Source organism: Scyliorhinus torazame, chromosome 24 (assembly GCF_047496885.1).
Source record: "Scyliorhinus torazame isolate Kashiwa2021f chromosome 24, sScyTor2.1, whole genome shotgun sequence".
NCBI lineage: Eukaryota > Metazoa > Chordata > Chondrichthyes > Carcharhiniformes > Scyliorhinidae > Scyliorhinus > Scyliorhinus torazame.
Window position 1 is genome coordinate 5,632,908 of NC_092730.1, and position 14,952 is coordinate 5,647,859.

General features: G+C 71.0%; 2 protein-coding genes across 2 annotated transcripts in view; one reads left to right on the forward strand and one right to left on the reverse strand.

The window, feature by feature from the left end:
* The window catches only part of LOC140400183 (REST corepressor 2-like), a 1,146,610-nt gene that overhangs the window by 1,094,735 nt on the left and 36,923 nt on the right, over positions 1-14,952 (reverse strand). The gene's annotated exons all lie outside the window — the stretch shown is intronic.
* The window catches only part of LOC140400170 (uncharacterized), a 73,004-nt gene that overhangs the window by 25,007 nt on the left and 33,045 nt on the right, over positions 1-14,952 (forward strand). The window contains exons 2-3 of the mRNA XM_072489637.1: positions 10,378-10,557; positions 13,057-13,171. Of these exons, the coding sequence (XP_072345738.1) occupies positions 10,378-10,557; positions 13,057-13,171 (295 nt within the window). The remainder of the gene's footprint in view (positions 1-10,377; positions 10,558-13,056; positions 13,172-14,952) is intronic.

A 14,952-nucleotide genomic window follows, 5' to 3' on the forward strand; every position in this document is an offset into this window, starting at 1 on the left:
CTGCCCCCCTCTCCCTCGCTCTGCCCCCCTCTCCCTCGCTCTGCCCCCCTCTCCCTCGCTCTGCCCCCCTCTCCCTCGCTCTGCCCCCCTCTCCCTCGCTCTGCCCCCCTCTCCCTCGCTCTGCCCCCCTCTCCCTCGCTCTGCCCCCCTCTCCCTCGCTCTGCCCCCCTCTCCCTCGCTCTGCCCCCCTCTCCCTCGCTCTGCCCCCCTCTCCCTCGCTCTGCCCCCCTCTCCCTCGCTCTGCCCCCCTCTCCCTCGCTCTGCCCCCCTCTCCCTCGCTCTGCCCCCCTCTCCCTCGCTCTGCCCCCCTCTCCCTCGCTCTGCCCCCCTCTCCCTCGCTCTGCCCCCCTCTCCCTCGCTCTGCCCCCCTCTCCCTCGCTCTGCCCCCCTCTCCCTCGCTCTGCCCCCCTCTCCCTCGCTCTGCCCCCCTCTCCCTCGCTCTGCCCCCCTCTCCCTCGCTCTGCCCCCCTCTCCCTCGCTCTGCCCCCCTCTCCCTCGCTCTGCCCCCCTCTCCCTCGCTCTGCCCCCCTCTCCCTCGCTCTGCCCCCCTCTCCCTCGCTCTGCCCCCCTCTCCCTCGCTCTGCCCCCCTCTCCCTCGCTCTGCCCCCCTCTCCCTCGCTCTGCCCCCCTCTCCCTCGCTCTGCCCCCCTCTCCCTCGCTCTGCCCCCCTCTCCCTCGCTCTGCCCCCCTCTCCCTCGCTCTGCCCCCCTCTCCCTCGCTCTGCCCCCCTCTCCCTCGCTCTGCCCCCCTCTCCCTCGCTCTGCCCCCCTCTCCCTCGCTCTGCCCCCCTCTCCCTCGCTCTGCCCCCCTCTCCCTCGCTCTGCCCCCCTCTCCCTCGCTCTGCCCCCCTCTCCCTCGCTCTGCCCCCCTCTCCCTCGCTCTGCCCCCCTCTCCCTCGCTCTGCCCCCCTCTCCCTCGCTCTGCCCCCCTCTCCCTCGCTCTGCCCCCCTCTCCCTCGCTCTGCCCCCCTCTCCCTCGCTCTGCCCCCCTCTCCCTCGCTCTGCCCCCCTCTCCCTCGCTCTGCCCCCCTCTCCCTCGCTCTGCCCCCCTCTCCCTCGCTCTGCCCCCCTCTCCCTCGCTCTGCCCCCCTCTCCCTCGCTCTGCCCCCCTCTCCCTCGCTCTGCCCCCCTCTCCCTCGCTCTGCCCCCCTCTCCCTCGCTCTGCCCCCCTCTCCCTCGCTCTGCCCCCCTCTCCCTCGCTCTGCCCCCCTCTCCCTCGCTCTGCCCCCCTCTCCCTCGCTCTGCCCCCCTCTCCCTCGCTCTGCCCCCCTCTCCCTCGCTCTGCCCCCCTCTCCCTCGCTCTGCCCCCCTCTCCCTCGCTCTGCCCCCCTCTCCCTCGCTCTGCCCCCCTCTCCCTCGCTCTGCCCCCCTCTCCCTCGCTCTGCCCCCCTCTCCCTCGCTCTGCCCCCCTCTCCCTCGCTCTGCCCCCCTCTCCCTCGCTCTGCCCCCCTCTCCCTCGCTCTGCCCCCCTCTCCCTCGCTCTGCCCCCCTCTCCCTCGCTCTGCCCCCCTCTCCCTCGCTCTGCCCCCCTCTCCCTCGCTCTGCCCCCCTCTCCCTCGCTCTGCCCCCCTCTCCCTCGCTCTGCCCCCCTCTCCCTCGCTCTGCCCCCCTCTCCCTCGCTCTGCCCCCCTCTCCCTCGCTCTGCCCCCCTCTCCCTCGCTCTGCCCCCCTCTCCCTCGCTCTGCCCCCCTCTCCCTCGCTCTGCCCCCCTCTCCCTCGCTCTGCCCCCCTCTCCCTCGCTCTGCCCCCCTCTCCCTCGCTCTGCCCCCCTCTCCCTCGCTCTGCCCCCCTCTCCCTCGCTCTGCCCCCCTCTCCCTCGCTCTGCCCCCCTCTCCCTCGCTCTGCCCCCCTCTCCCTCGCTCTGCCCCCCTCTCCCTCGCTCTGCCCCCCTCTCCCTCGCTCTGCCCCCCTCTCCCTCGCTCTGCCCCCCTCTCCCTCGCTCTGCCCCCCTCTCCCTCGCTCTGCCCCCCTCTCCCTCGCTCTGCCCCCCTCTCCCTCGCTCTGCCCCCCTCTCCCTCGCTCTGCCCCCCTCTCCCTCGCTCTGCCCCCCTCTCCCTCGCTCTGCCCCCCTCTCCCTCGCTCTGCCCCCCTCTCCCTCGCTCTGCCCCCCTCTCCCTCGCTCTGCCCCCCTCTCCCTCGCTCTGCCCCCCTCTCCCTCGCTCTGCCCCCCTCTCCCTCGCTCTGCCCCCCTCTCCCTCGCTCTGCCCCCCTCTCCCTCGCTCTGCCCCCCTCTCCCTCGCTCTGCCCCCCTCTCCCTCGCTCTGCCCCCCTCTCCCTCGCTCTGCCCCCCTCTCCCTCGCTCTGCCCCCCTCTCCCTCGCTCTGCCCCCCTCTCCCTCGCTCTGCCCCCCTCTCCCTCGCTCTGCCCCCCTCTCCCTCGCTCTGCCCCCCTCTCCCTCGCTCTGCCCCCCTCTCCCTCGCTCTGCCCCCCTCTCCCTCGCTCTGCCCCCCTCTCCCTCGCTCTGCCCCCCTCTCCCTCGCTCTGCCCCCCTCTCCCTCGCTCTGCCCCCCTCTCCCTCGCTCTGCCCCCCTCTCCCTCGCTCTGCCCCCCTCTCCCTCGCTCTGCCCCCCTCTCCCTCGCTCTGCCCCCCTCTCCCTCGCTCTGCCCCCCTCTCCCTCGCTCTGCCCCCCTCTCCCTCGCTCTGCCCCCCTCTCCCTCGCTCTGCCCCCCTCTCCCTCGCTCTGCCCCCCTCTCCCTCGCTCTGCCCCCCTCTCCCTCGCTCTGCCCCCCTCTCCCTCGCTCTGCCCCCCTCTCCCTCGCTCTGCCCCCCTCTCCCTCGCTCTGCCCCCCTCTCCCTCGCTCTGCCCCCCTCTCCCTCGCTCTGCCCCCCTCTCCCTCGCTCTGCCCCCCTCTCCCTCGCTCTGCCCCCCTCTCCCTCGCTCTGCCCCCCTCTCCCTCGCTCTGCCCCCCTCTCCCTCGCTCTGCCCCCCTCTCCCTCGCTCTGCCCACCCTCTCCCTCGCTCTGCCCCCCTCTCCCTCGCTCTGCCCCCCTCTCCCTCGCTCTGCCCCCCTCTCCCTCGCTCTGCCCCCCTCTCCCTCGCTCTGCCCCCCTCTCCCTCGCTCTGCCCCCCTCTCCCTCGCTCTGCCCCCCTCTCCCTCGCTCTGCCCCCCTCTCCCTCGCTCTGCCCCCCCTCTCCCTCGCTCTGCCCCCCCTCTCCCTCGCTCTGCCCCCCCTCTCCCTCGCTCTGCCCCCCCTCTCCCTCGCTCTGCCCCCCTCTCCCTCGCTCTGCCCCCCTCTCCCTCGCTCTGCCCCCCTCTCCCTCGCTCTGCCCCCCCTCTCCCTCGCTCTGCCCCCCTCTCCCTCGCTCTGCCCCCCCTCTCCCTCGCTCTGCCCCCCCTCTCCCTCGCTCTGCCCCCCTCTCCCTCGCTCTGCCCCCCCTCTCCCTCGCTCTGCCCCCCCTCTCCCTCGCTCTGCCCCCCCTCTCCCTCGCTCTGCCCCCCCTCTCCCTCGCTCTGCCCCCCCTCTCCCTCGCTCTGCCCCCCCTCTCCCTCGCTCTGCCCCGCCCTCTCCCTCGCTCTGCCCCCCTCTCCCTCGCTCTGCCCCCCGCCCTCTCCCTCGCTCTGCCCCCGCCCTCTCCCTCGCTCTGCCCCCCGCCCTCTCCCTCGCTCTGCCCCCCGCCCTCTCCCTCGCTCTGCCCCCGCCCTCTCCCTCGCTCTGCCCCCCGCCCTCTCCCTCGCTCTGCCCCCCGCCCTCTCCCTCGCTCTGCCCCCCGCCCTCTCCCTCGCTCTGCCCCCCGCCCTCTCCCTCGCTCTGCCCCCCGCCCTCTCCCTCGCTCTGCCCCCCGCCCTCTCCCTCGCTCTGCCCCCCGCCCTCTCCCTCGCTCTGCCCCCCGCCCTCTCCCTCGCTCTGCCCCCCGCCCTCTCCCTCGCTCTGCCCCCCGCCCTCTCCCTCGCTCTGCCCCCCGCCCTCTCCCTCGCTCTGCCCCCCGCCCTCTCCCTCGCTCTGCCCCCGCCCTCTCCCTCGCTCTGCCCCCCGCCCTCTCCCTCGCTCTGCCCCCCGCCCTCTCCCTCGCTCTGCCCCCCGCCCTCTCCCTCGCTCTGCCCCCCGCCCTCTCCCTCGCTCTGCCCCCCGCCCTCTCCCTCGCTCTGCCCCCCGCCCTCTCCCTCGCTCTGCCCCCCGCCCTCTCCCTCGCTCTGCCCCCCGCCCTCTCCCTCGCTCTGCCCCCCGCCCTCTCCCTCGCTCTGCCCCCGCCCTCTCCCTCGCTCTGCCCCCCGCCCTCTCCCTCGCTCTGCCCCCCGCCCTCTCCCTCGCTCTGCCCCCCGCCCTCTCCCTCGCTCTGCCCCCCGCCCTCTCCCTCGCTCTGCCCCCCGCCCTCTCCCTCGCTCTGCCCCCCGCCCTCTCCCTCGCTCTGCCCCCCGCCCTCTCCCTCGCTCTGCCCCCCGCCCTCTCCCTCGCTCTGCCCCCCGCCCTCTCCCTCGCTCTGCCCCCCGCCCTCTCCCTCGCTCTGCCCCCCGCCCTCTCCCTCGCTCTGCCCCCCGCCCTCTCCCTCGCTCTGCCCCCCGCCCTCTCCCTCGCTCTGCCCCCCGCCCTCTCCCTCGCTCTGCCCCCCGCCCTCTCCCTCGCTCTGCCCCCCGCCCTCTCCCTCGCTCTGCCCCCCGCCCTCTCCCTCGCTCTGCCCCCCGCCCTCTCCCTCGCTCTGCCCCCCGCCCTCTCCCTCGCTCTGCCCCCCGCCCTCTCCCTCGCTCTGCCCCCCGCCCTCTCCCTCGCTCTGCCCCCCGCCCTCTCCCTCGCTCTGCCCCCCGCCCTCTCCCTCGCTCTGCCCCCCGCCCTCTCCCTCGCTCTGCCCCCCGCCCTCTCCCTCGCTCTGCCCCCCGCCCTCTCCCTCGCTCTGCCCCCCGCCCTCTCCCTCGCTCTGCCCCCCGCCCTCTCCCTCGCTCTGCCCCCCGCCCTCTCCCTCGCTCTGCCCCCCGCCCTCTCCCTCGCTCTGCCCCCCGCCCTCTCCCTCGCTCTGCCCCCCGCCCTCTCCCTCGCTCTGCCCCCCGCCCTCTCCCTCGCTCTGCCCCCCGCCCTCTCCCTCGCTCTGCCCCCCGCCCTCTCCCTCGCTCTGCCCCCCGCCCTCTCCCTCGCTCTGCCCCCCGCCCTCTCCCTCGCTCTGCCCCCCGCCCTCTCCCTCGCTCTGCCCCCCGCCCTCTCCCTCGCTCTGCCCCCCGCCCTCTCCCTCGCTCTGCCCCCCGCCCTCTCCCTCGCTCTGCCCCCCGCCCTCTCCCTCGCTCTGCCCCCCGCCCTCTCCCTCGCTCTGCCCCCCGCCCTCTCCCTCGCTCTGCCCCCCGCCCTCTCCCTCGCTCTGCCCCCCGCCCTCTCCCTCGCTCTGCCCCCCGCCCTCTCCCTCGCTCTGCCCCCCGCCCTCTCCCTCGCTCTGCCCCCCGCCCTCTCCCTCGCTCTGCCCCCCGCCCTCTCCCTCGCTCTGCCCCCCGCCCTCTCCCTCGCTCTGCCCCCCGCCCTCTCCCTCGCTCTGCCCCCCGCCCTCTCCCTCGCTCTGCCCCCCGCCCTCTCCCTCGCTCTGCCCCCCGCCCTCTCCCTCGCTCTGCCCCCCGCCCTCTCCCTCGCTCTGCCCCCCGCCCTCTCCCTCGCTCTGCCCCCCGCCCTCTCCCTCGCTCTGCCCCCCGCCCTCTCCCTCGCTCTGCCCCCCGCCCTCTCCCTCGCTCTGCCCCCCGCCCTCTCCCTCGCTCTGCCCCCCGCCCTCTCCCTCGCTCTGCCCCCCGCCCTCTCCCTCGCTCTGCCCCCCGCCCTCTCCCTCGCTCTGCCCCCCGCCCTCTCCCTCGCTCTGCCCCCCGCCCTCTCCCTCGCTCTGCCCCCCGCCCTCTCCCTCGCTCTGCCCCCCGCCCTCTCCCTCGCTCTGCCCCCCGCCCTCTCCCTCGCTCTGCCCCCCGCCCTCTCCCTCGCTCTGCCCCCCGCCCTCTCCCTCGCTCTGCCCCCCGCCCTCTCCCTCGCTCTGCCCCCCGCCCTCTCCCTCGCTCTGCCCCCCGCCCTCTCCCTCGCTCTGCCCCCCGCCCTCTCCCTCGCTCTGCCCCCCGCCCTCTCCCTCGCTCTGCCCCCCGCCCTCTCCCTCGCTCTGCCCCCCGCCCTCTCCCTCGCTCTGCCCCCCGCCCTCTCCCTCGCTCTGCCCCCCGCCCTCTCCCTCGCTCTGCCCCCCGCCCTCTCCCTCGCTCTGCCCCCCGCCCTCTCCCTCGCTCTGCCCCCCGCCCTCTCCCTCGCTCTGCCCCCCGCCCTCTCCCTCGCTCTGCCCCCCGCCCTCTCCCTCGCTCTGCCCCCCGCCCTCTCCCTCGCTCTGCCCCCCGCCCTCTCCCTCGCTCTGCCCCCCGCCCTCTCCCTCGCTCTGCCCCCCGCCCTCTCCCTCGCTCTGCCCCCCGCCCTCTCCCTCGCTCTGCCCCCCGCCCTCTCCCTCGCTCTGCCCCCCGCCCTCTCCCTCGCTCTGCCCCCCGCCCTCTCCCTCGCTCTGCCCCCCGCCCTCTCCCTCGCTCTGCCCCCCGCCCTCTCCCTCGCTCTGCCCCCCGCCCTCTCCCTCGCTCTGCCCCCCGCCCTCTCCCTCGCTCTGCCCCCCGCCCTCTCCCTCGCTCTGCCCCCCGCCCTCTCCCTCGCTCTGCCCCCCGCCCTCTCCCTCGCTCTGCCCCCCGCCCTCTCCCTCGCTCTGCCCCCCGCCCTCTCCCTCGCTCTGCCCCCCGCCCTCTCCCTCGCTCTGCCCCCCGCCCTCTCCCTCGCTCTGCCCCCCGCCCTCTCCCTCGCTCTGCCCCCCGCCCTCTCCCTCGCTCTGCCCCCCGCCCTCTCCCTCGCTCTGCCCCCCGCCCTCTCCCTCGCTCTGCCCCCCGCCCTCTCCCTCGCTCTGCCCCCCGCCCTCTCCCTCGCTCTGCCCCCCGCCCTCTCCCTCGCTCTGCCCCCCGCCCTCTCCCTCGCTCTGCCCCCCGCCCTCTCCCTCGCTCTGCCCCCCGCCCTCTCCCTCGCTCTGCCCCCCGCCCTCTCCCTCGCTCTGCCCCCCGCCCTCTCCCTCGCTCTGCCCCCCGCCCTCTCCCTCGCTCTGCCCCCCGCCCTCTCCCTCGCTCTGCCCCCCGCCCTCTCCCTCGCTCTGCCCCCCGCCCTCTCCCTCGCTCTGCCCCCCGCCCTCTCCCTCGCTCTGCCCCCCGCCCTCTCCCTCGCTCTGCCCCCCGCCCTCTCCCTCGCTCTGCCCCCCGCCCTCTCCCTCGCTCTGCCCCCCGCCCTCTCCCTCGCTCTGCCCCCCGCCCTCTCCCTCGCTCTGCCCCCCGCCCTCTCCCTCGCTCTGCCCCCCGCCCTCTCCCTCGCTCTGCCCCCCGCCCTCTCCCTCGCTCTGCCCCCCGCCCTCTCCCTCGCTCTGCCCCCCGCCCTCTCCCTCGCTCTGCCCCCCGCCCTCTCCCTCGCTCTGCCCCCCGCCCTCTCCCTCGCTCTGCCCCCCGCCCTCTCCCTCGCTCTGCCCCCCGCCCTCTCCCTCGCTCTGCCCCCCGCCCTCTCCCTCGCTCTGCCCCCCGCCCTCTCCCTCGCTCTGCCCCCCGCCCTCTCCCTCGCTCTGCCCCCCGCCCTCTCCCTCGCTCTGCCCCCCGCCCTCTCCCTCGCTCTGCCCCCCGCCCTCTCCCTCGCTCTGCCCCCCGCCCTCTCCCTCGCTCTGCCCCCCGCCCTCTCCCTCGCTCTGCCCCCCGCCCTCTCCCTCGCTCTGCCCCCCGCCCTCTCCCTCGCTCTGCCCCCCGCCCTCTCCCTCGCTCTGCCCCCCGCCCTCTCCCTCGCTCTGCCCCCCGCCCTCTCCCTCGCTCTGCCCCCCGCCCTCTCCCTCGCTCTGCCCCCCGCCCTCTCCCTCGCTCTGCCCCCCGCCCTCTCCCTCGCTCTGCCCCCCGCCCTCTCCCTCGCTCTGCCCCCCGCCCTCTCCCTCGCTCGCTCTGCCCCCCGCCCTCTCCCTCGCTCTGCCCCCCGCCCTCTCCCTCGCTCTGCCCCCCGCCCTCTCCCTCGCTCTGCCCCCCGCCCTCTCCCTCGCTCTGCCCCCCGCCCTCTCCCTCGCTCTGCCCCCCGCCCTCTCCCTCGCTCTGCCCCCCGCCCTCTCCCTCGCTCTGCCCCCCGCCCTCTCCCTCGCTCTGCCCCCCGCCCTCTCCCTCGCTCTGCCCCCCGCCCTCTCCCTCGCTCTGCCCCCCGCCCTCTCCCTCGCTCTGCCCCCCGCCCTCTCCCTCGCTCTGCCCCCCGCCCTCTCCCTCGCTCTGCCCCCCGCCCTCTCCCTCGCTCTGCCCCCCGCCCTCTCCCTCGCTCTGCCCCCCGCCCTCTCCCTCGCTCTGCCCCCCGCCCTCTCCCTCGCTCTGCCCCCCGCCCTCTCCCTCGCTCTGCCCCCCGCCCTCTCCCTCGCTCTGCCCCCCGCCCTCTCCCTCGCTCTGCCCCCCGCCCTCTCCCTCGCTCTGCCCCCCGCCCTCTCCCTCGCTCTGCCCCCCGCCCTCTCCCTCGCTCTGCCCCCCGCCCTCTCCCTCGCTCTGCCCCCCGCCCTCTCCCTCGCTCTGCCCCCCGCCCTCTCCCTCGCTCTGCCCCCCGCCCTCTCCCTCGCTCTGCCCCCCGCCCTCTCCCTCGCTCTGCCCCCCGCCCTCTCCCTCGCTCTGCCCCCCGCCCTCTCCCTCGCTCTGCCCCCCGCCCTCTCCCTCGCTCTGCCCCCCGCCCTCTCCCTCGCTCTGCCCCCCGCCCTCTCCCTCGCTCTGCCCCCCGCCCTCTCCCTCGCTCTGCCCCCCGCCCTCTCCCTCGCTCTGCCCCCCGCCCTCTCCCTCGCTCTGCCCCCCGCCCTCTCCCTCGCTCTGCCCCCCGCCCTCTCCCTCGCTCTGCCCCCCGCCCTCTCCCTCGCTCTGCCCCCCGCCCTCTCCCTCGCTCTGCCCCCCGCCCTCTCCCTCGCTCTGCCCCCCGCCCTCTCCCTCGCTCTGCCCCCCGCCCTCTCCCTCGCTCTGCCCCCCGCCCTCTCCCTCGCTCTGCCCCCCGCCCTCTCCCTCGCTCTGCCCCCCGCCCTCTCCCTCGCTCTGCCCCCCGCCCTCTCCCTCGCTCTGCCCCCCGCCCTCTCCCTCGCTCTGCCCCCCGCCCTCTCCCTCGCTCTGCCCCCCGCCCTCTCCCTCGCTCTGCCCCCCGCCCTCTCCCTCGCTCTGCCCCCCGCCCTCTCCCTCGCTCTGCCCCCCGCCCTCTCCCTCGCTCTGCCCCCCGCCCTCTCCCTCGCTCTGCCCCCCGCCCTCTCCCTCGCTCTGCCCCCCGCCCTCTCCCTCGCTCTGCCCCCCGCCCTCTCCCTCGCTCTGCCCCCCGCCCTCTCCCTCGCTCTGCCCCCCGCCCTCTCCCTCGCTCTGCCCCCCGCCCTCTCCCTCGCTCTGCCCCCCGCCCTCTCCCTCGCTCTGCCCCCCGCCCTCTCCCTCGCTCTGCCCCCCGCCCTCTCCCTCGCTCTGCCCCCCGCCCTCTCCCTCGCTCTGCCCCCCGCCCTCTCCCTCGCTCTGCCCCCCGCCCTCTCCCTCGCTCTGCCCCCCGCCCTCTCCCTCGCTCTGCCCCCCGCCCCTCTCCCTCGCTCTGCCCCCCGCCCCTCTCCCTCGCTCTTCCTCCCTCCCCTCTCCCTCGCTCTTCCTCCCTCCCCTCTCCCTCGCTCTTCCTCCCTCTCCCCCCCTCTCCCTCGCTCTTCCTCCCTCTCCCCCCCTCTCCCTCGCTCTTCCTCCCTCTCCCCCCCTCTCCCTCGCTCTTCCTCCCTCTCCCCCCCTCTCCCTCGCTCTTCCTCCCTCTCCCCCCCTCTCCCTCGCTCTTCCTCCCTCTCCCCCCCTCTCCCTCGCTCTTCCTCCCTCTCCCCCCCTCTCCCTCGCTCTTCCTCCCTCTCCCCCCCTCTCCCTCGCTCTTCCTCCCTCTCCCCCCCTCTCCCTCGCTCTTCCTCCCTCTCCCCCCCTCTCCCTCGCTCTTCCTCCCTCTCCCCCCCTCTCCCTCGCTCTTCCTCCCTCTCCCCCCCTCTCCCTCGCTCTTCCTCCCTCTCCCCCCCTCTCCCTCGCTCTTCCTCCCTCTCCCCCCCTCTCCCTCGCTCTTCCTCCCCCCTCTCCCCCCCTCTCCCTCGCTCTTCCTCCCCCCTCTCCCCCCCTCTCCCTCGCTCTTCCTCCCCCCTCTCCCCCCCTCTCCCTCGCTCTTCCTCCCCCCTCTCCCCCCCTCTCCCTCGCTCTTCCTCCCCCCTCTCCCCCCCTCTCCCTCGCTCTCCTCCCCCCTCTCCCCCCCTCTCCCTCGCTCTGCCCCCCCTCTCCCTCGCCCTGCCCCGATACCCCAAAGATTGCACCAATTCACTGTCTCCTTTCCTAACATTACATTATTAAGTGGTTCACTGGCCTGGGAGGAATTTGAATCGATGAGGGAATCATTGAGGTACTGGTTAATCTGACTGGTTGAATGTGTCTCTTACAGATGACAATGTGTCTGGGTTGAGCGAGTGGGATTACCAGGACCACCGCCTGTCTCAACTCGAACAGAGGCTACAACAGCAGGAGGACGAGATTACGTTGCTGAAGTCCGCTCTTGCTGACGCTCTCCGGCGCATCTGCTTCTACGACCAGCATTTTGCCACTCTGAAAGGCAGCCTCCCCGGTTTGTTCCCAATTCCCCACTCCCTTGGGTAGACTGTGGGGTTCGGGGTACAGGCTGCGGTTGGTTTGGGTTTGGAGGAAAAGGGGGTTTATTGGAGGGGGGGGGGTGGTTTGATGCGGGTTGCTGGGTGAGGGCTAGGGTTTGAAGGGTGGGGTATGGGGGTGTGATGATTGCAGAGGAGTTGGATGAGGTTTGGGGATGGGGGTCTGTGGGGTCAGGGAGGTTCGGGTTGGAGTCTAGTTCGAGCGGCTATTCAACAGGGTCCAGGAGCAGAATAACCCAACCTGGGGGTGACTGCACCCTGACCGAGGGGCTGCACAGGGGAAGGAAGAGCAAGGATTGACGGGGCTCCCTGCGGGATGCGAAAAGCTGGAAGGGAATCCGGAGAGGAGACAGAGAGCACAGAGTCTCACTCTATGCAGATGACCTGTTCCTCTGTGTCTCGAAGTCACAGGAGGGACTGAAGGCAATACTACAAATACTGAAAGAGTTTGGAACCTTCTCGGGCTACAAACGTAACCTGGGCAAAAGCGAGGCATTCCCAGTGAACCCAAAAGGGGCAGGGACCGAGCTGGAGGGGCTCCTGTTCAAAACAGCCCAGAACAGATTCCGCTAACTGGGGATCCAGATAGCCAGAGACTGGACACAGATCCACAAGTGGAACCTGACCAGCCTGGTGGAGGAAGTAAGAAGAGACCTTCAAAGGTGGGGCTCACTCCCACTCTCCCTGGCGGGGAGAGTGCAGACGATCAAGATGAACATACTGCTAAGGTTCCTCTTCCTGTTTAGATCCATTCCGATCTTCATCCCCAAGGCCTTTTTCCAAAACGTAGACAGGCTAATCATGGCGTTTGTGTGGGGGGGTAAGAACCCGAGAATCCCAAAACAGACACTGCAAAGAAGGAAAATCAAAGGAGCTTGGCCTTACCAAACCTACAATACTACCGCTGGGCAGCAACGGCAGAAAGAGTGAGGGGATGGGTAAAGGAACGACCCTCAGGGCCCTGGCTCCAGCAGCACTCCCATCCCCCTCAACAAGGGACACAACGAGCCCAGTGGTAGCGGCCATGCTGAGAACGTGGACCCAGCTCAGACAACACTTCGGGATAACTAAAATGTCCCCCATGGCTCCCATCTGCGGCAATCACAGATTCCCCCAGCCATGCTGGATACCACCTTCAAAAGATGGAGGCGGGACGGGGGCACATTGATGGTTGGGGACTTCTACGTAGGGCACAGACTGGCGACACTGGACGCACTGATGAGGAAGTGGAGGCTAGCAAAAGGACAGGAATGAGACACCTCCAAATAAAACACTTCCTCCGCAAAGGGACAGTGGGGTACCTCGGGGCCCAGAAACCACACTGCTAGAGGACCTGATAGGCAGAGCCACGAGAAGGGGGGGGGCTATGTGGGAAAATATACAGACAGCTACTGGACAGAGCCCGGACTCCACTGGACGGGACCAGACAAAAATGGGCGGACGAACTGGGGACAGAGGTAGGATGGGGACTCTGGAGCGAAGCGCTGAGCAGCGTGAACTCCACCTCCTCCTGCGCAAGGCTAAGCCGAATGCAGCTCAAAGTGGTGCACAGAGCGCACCTGACCAGAACCCGAATGAGCAGGTTCTTCCCGGAGGTGGGGGACAAATGTGAGCGGTGCCAGAGGTGCCCGGCCAACCACACCCACATGTTTTGGGCTTGCCCCAAGCTTGCTGGGTTCTGGACGGCCTTCTCCGAGGCAATGTCCAGGGTTGTGGGGGTGAGGGTGAAGCCATGCCCAATCGTGGCAATCTTCGGGGTATCGGAGCAGCCAGGGTTACACATGGGGAAGGGGGCCAACGCCCTCGCTTCCCTAATCGCCCGCCGGAGAATCCTGCCCGGCTGGCGATCGGCAGCACCACCCCCAGCTGCAGCCTGGCTCGCTGACCTCTCGGAACCTCTCCACCTGGAGAAGATTATGTTTGCCACCCGAGGGTCAGAGGAAGGCTTCCTGGATACTTGGGGGCAGTTTGTCGGTCTGTTCCAAAACCTGTTCGAGGCCAGCAACGAGGAGTAAGCGAATAAGAATTTTTAGAAAAACACACCAAGATAGATGAGGTACCAAAAGACTGCGCAACCCGGGGGGGGGGGACCATAGACCGATCCAGAGGGCAATGAAAGGCACGTAGGGTCAGTTAAAGAAAGGACAAACTAAACCGCTGTATAATAAAGGAAATTAGCGCAGGCGAGAGAAATGTGATGTGTTTGTATACAACTGTATAAATATGGGAAATGCCAATAACAAGATTTTTTTGAAAAAAAGGATTGACAGGGCTGGAGCTAGGACTGAGAGAGGTGGGCTCCCTGGAATACTATTTCCACACTAGGGGATACTGTGGGGAGTTCGTGGGGCGATCAGTTTGGAGCTGAGAGAGACACAGGAGGTTGGGATTAGTAACCTTGTCCCGGAGTATGTGAGATATGTAATGATCTCTCTCTCTGTCTCTCTCTCTTTCAGGAAGCCCCTCTTTACAAAGCACGTTCTCGGCCTCGGGTCTAATCGAACGTCCCAGTGCAAAACGGAGCCAATCTCTGAGTTCAGCCTCTGATTTATCACATCACACTGCAACAAGGTATGATTGTCATCTCTTCCGACAGTCTGTCTAGCCCATACTCCCCCGTGTGCCAGGACAGACCCCCGTCTCCTCCCTCAGTCTGTCTAGCCCATACTCCCCCGTGTGCCGGGACAGACCCCCGTCTCCTCTGTCCGTCTGTCTAGCCCATACTCCCCCGTGTGCCGGGACAGACCCCCGTCTCCTCTGTCCGTCTGTCTAGCCCATACTCCCCCGTGTGCCAGGACAGACCCCCGTCTCCTCCCTCAGTCTGTCTAGCCCATACTCCCCGTTCTCGGGACAGACCCCCGTCTCCTCCCTCAGTCTGTCTAGCCCATACTCCCCCGTGTGCCGGGACAGACCCCCGTCTCCTCCCTCAGTCTGTCTAGCCCATACTCCCCGTTCTCGGGACCCCCGTCTCCTCCCTCAGTCTGTCTAGCCCATACTCCCCGTTCTCGGGACCCCCGTCTCCTCCCTCAGTCTGTCTAGCCCACACTCTCCGTTCTCGGGACCCCCGTCTCCTCCCTCAGTCTGTCTAGCCCATACTCCCCCGTGTGCCGGGACAGACTCCCGTCTCCTCCCTCAGTCTGTCTAGCCCATACTCTCCGTTCTCGGGACCCCCGTCTCCTCCCTCAGTCTGTCTAGCCCATACTCCCCCGTGTGCCAGGACAGACCCCCGTCTCCTCTGTCCGTCTGTCTAGCCCATACTCCCCGTTCTCGGGACAGACCCCCGTCTCCTCCCTCAGTCTGTCTAGCCCATACTCCCCGTTCTCGGGACCCCCGTCTCCTCCCTCAGTCTGTCTAGCCCATACTCCCCCGTGTGCCGGGACAGACTCCCGTCTCCTCCCTCAGTCTGTCTCGCCCATACTCTCCGTTCTCGGGACCCCCGTCTCCTCCCTCAGTCTGTCTAGCCCATACTCTCCGTTCTCGGGACCCCCGTCTCCTCCCTCAGTCTGTCTAGCCCATACTCCCCCGTGTGCCAGGACAGACCCTGTCTCCTCTGTCCGTCTGTCTAGCCCATACTCCCCGTTCTCGGGACAGACCCCCGTCTCCTCCCTCAGTCTGTTTAGCCCATACTCTCCGTTCTCGGGACCCCCGTCTCCTCCCTCAGTCTGTCTAGCCCATACTCCCCGTTCTCCGGACAGACTCCCGTCTCCTCCCTCAGTCTGTCTAGCCCATACTCCCCCGTTCTCGGGACAGACTCCCGTCTCCTCCCTCAGTCTGTCTCGCCCATACTCTCCGTTCTCGGGACCCCCGTCTCCTCCCTCAGTCTGTCTAGCCCATACTCCCCGTTCTCGGGACAGACTCCCGTCTCCTCCCTCAGTCTGTCTCGCCCATACTCTCCGTTCTCGGGACCCCCGTCTCCTCCCTCAGTCTGTCTAGCCCATACTCCCCCGTTCTCGGGACCCCCGTCTCCTCCCTCAGTCTGTCTAGCCCATACTCCCCGTTCTCGGGACAGACTCCTGTCTCCTCCCTCAGTCTGTCTAGCCCATACTCCCCGTTCTCGGGACCCCCGTCTCCTCCCTCAGTCTGTCTAGCCCATACTCCCCGTTCTCGGGACCCCCGTCTCCTCCCTCAGTCTGTCTAGCCCATACTCCCCCGTGTGCCAGGACAGACTCCCGTCTCCTCCCTGAGTCTGTCTAGCCCATACTCCCCGTTCTCGGGACAGACTCCCGTCTCCTCCCTGAGTCTGTCTAGCCCATACTCCCCGTTCTCGGGACAGACTCCCGTATCCTCCCTCAGTCTGTCTAGCCCATACTCTCCGTTCTCGGGACAGACCCCCGTCTCCTCTGTCCGTCTGT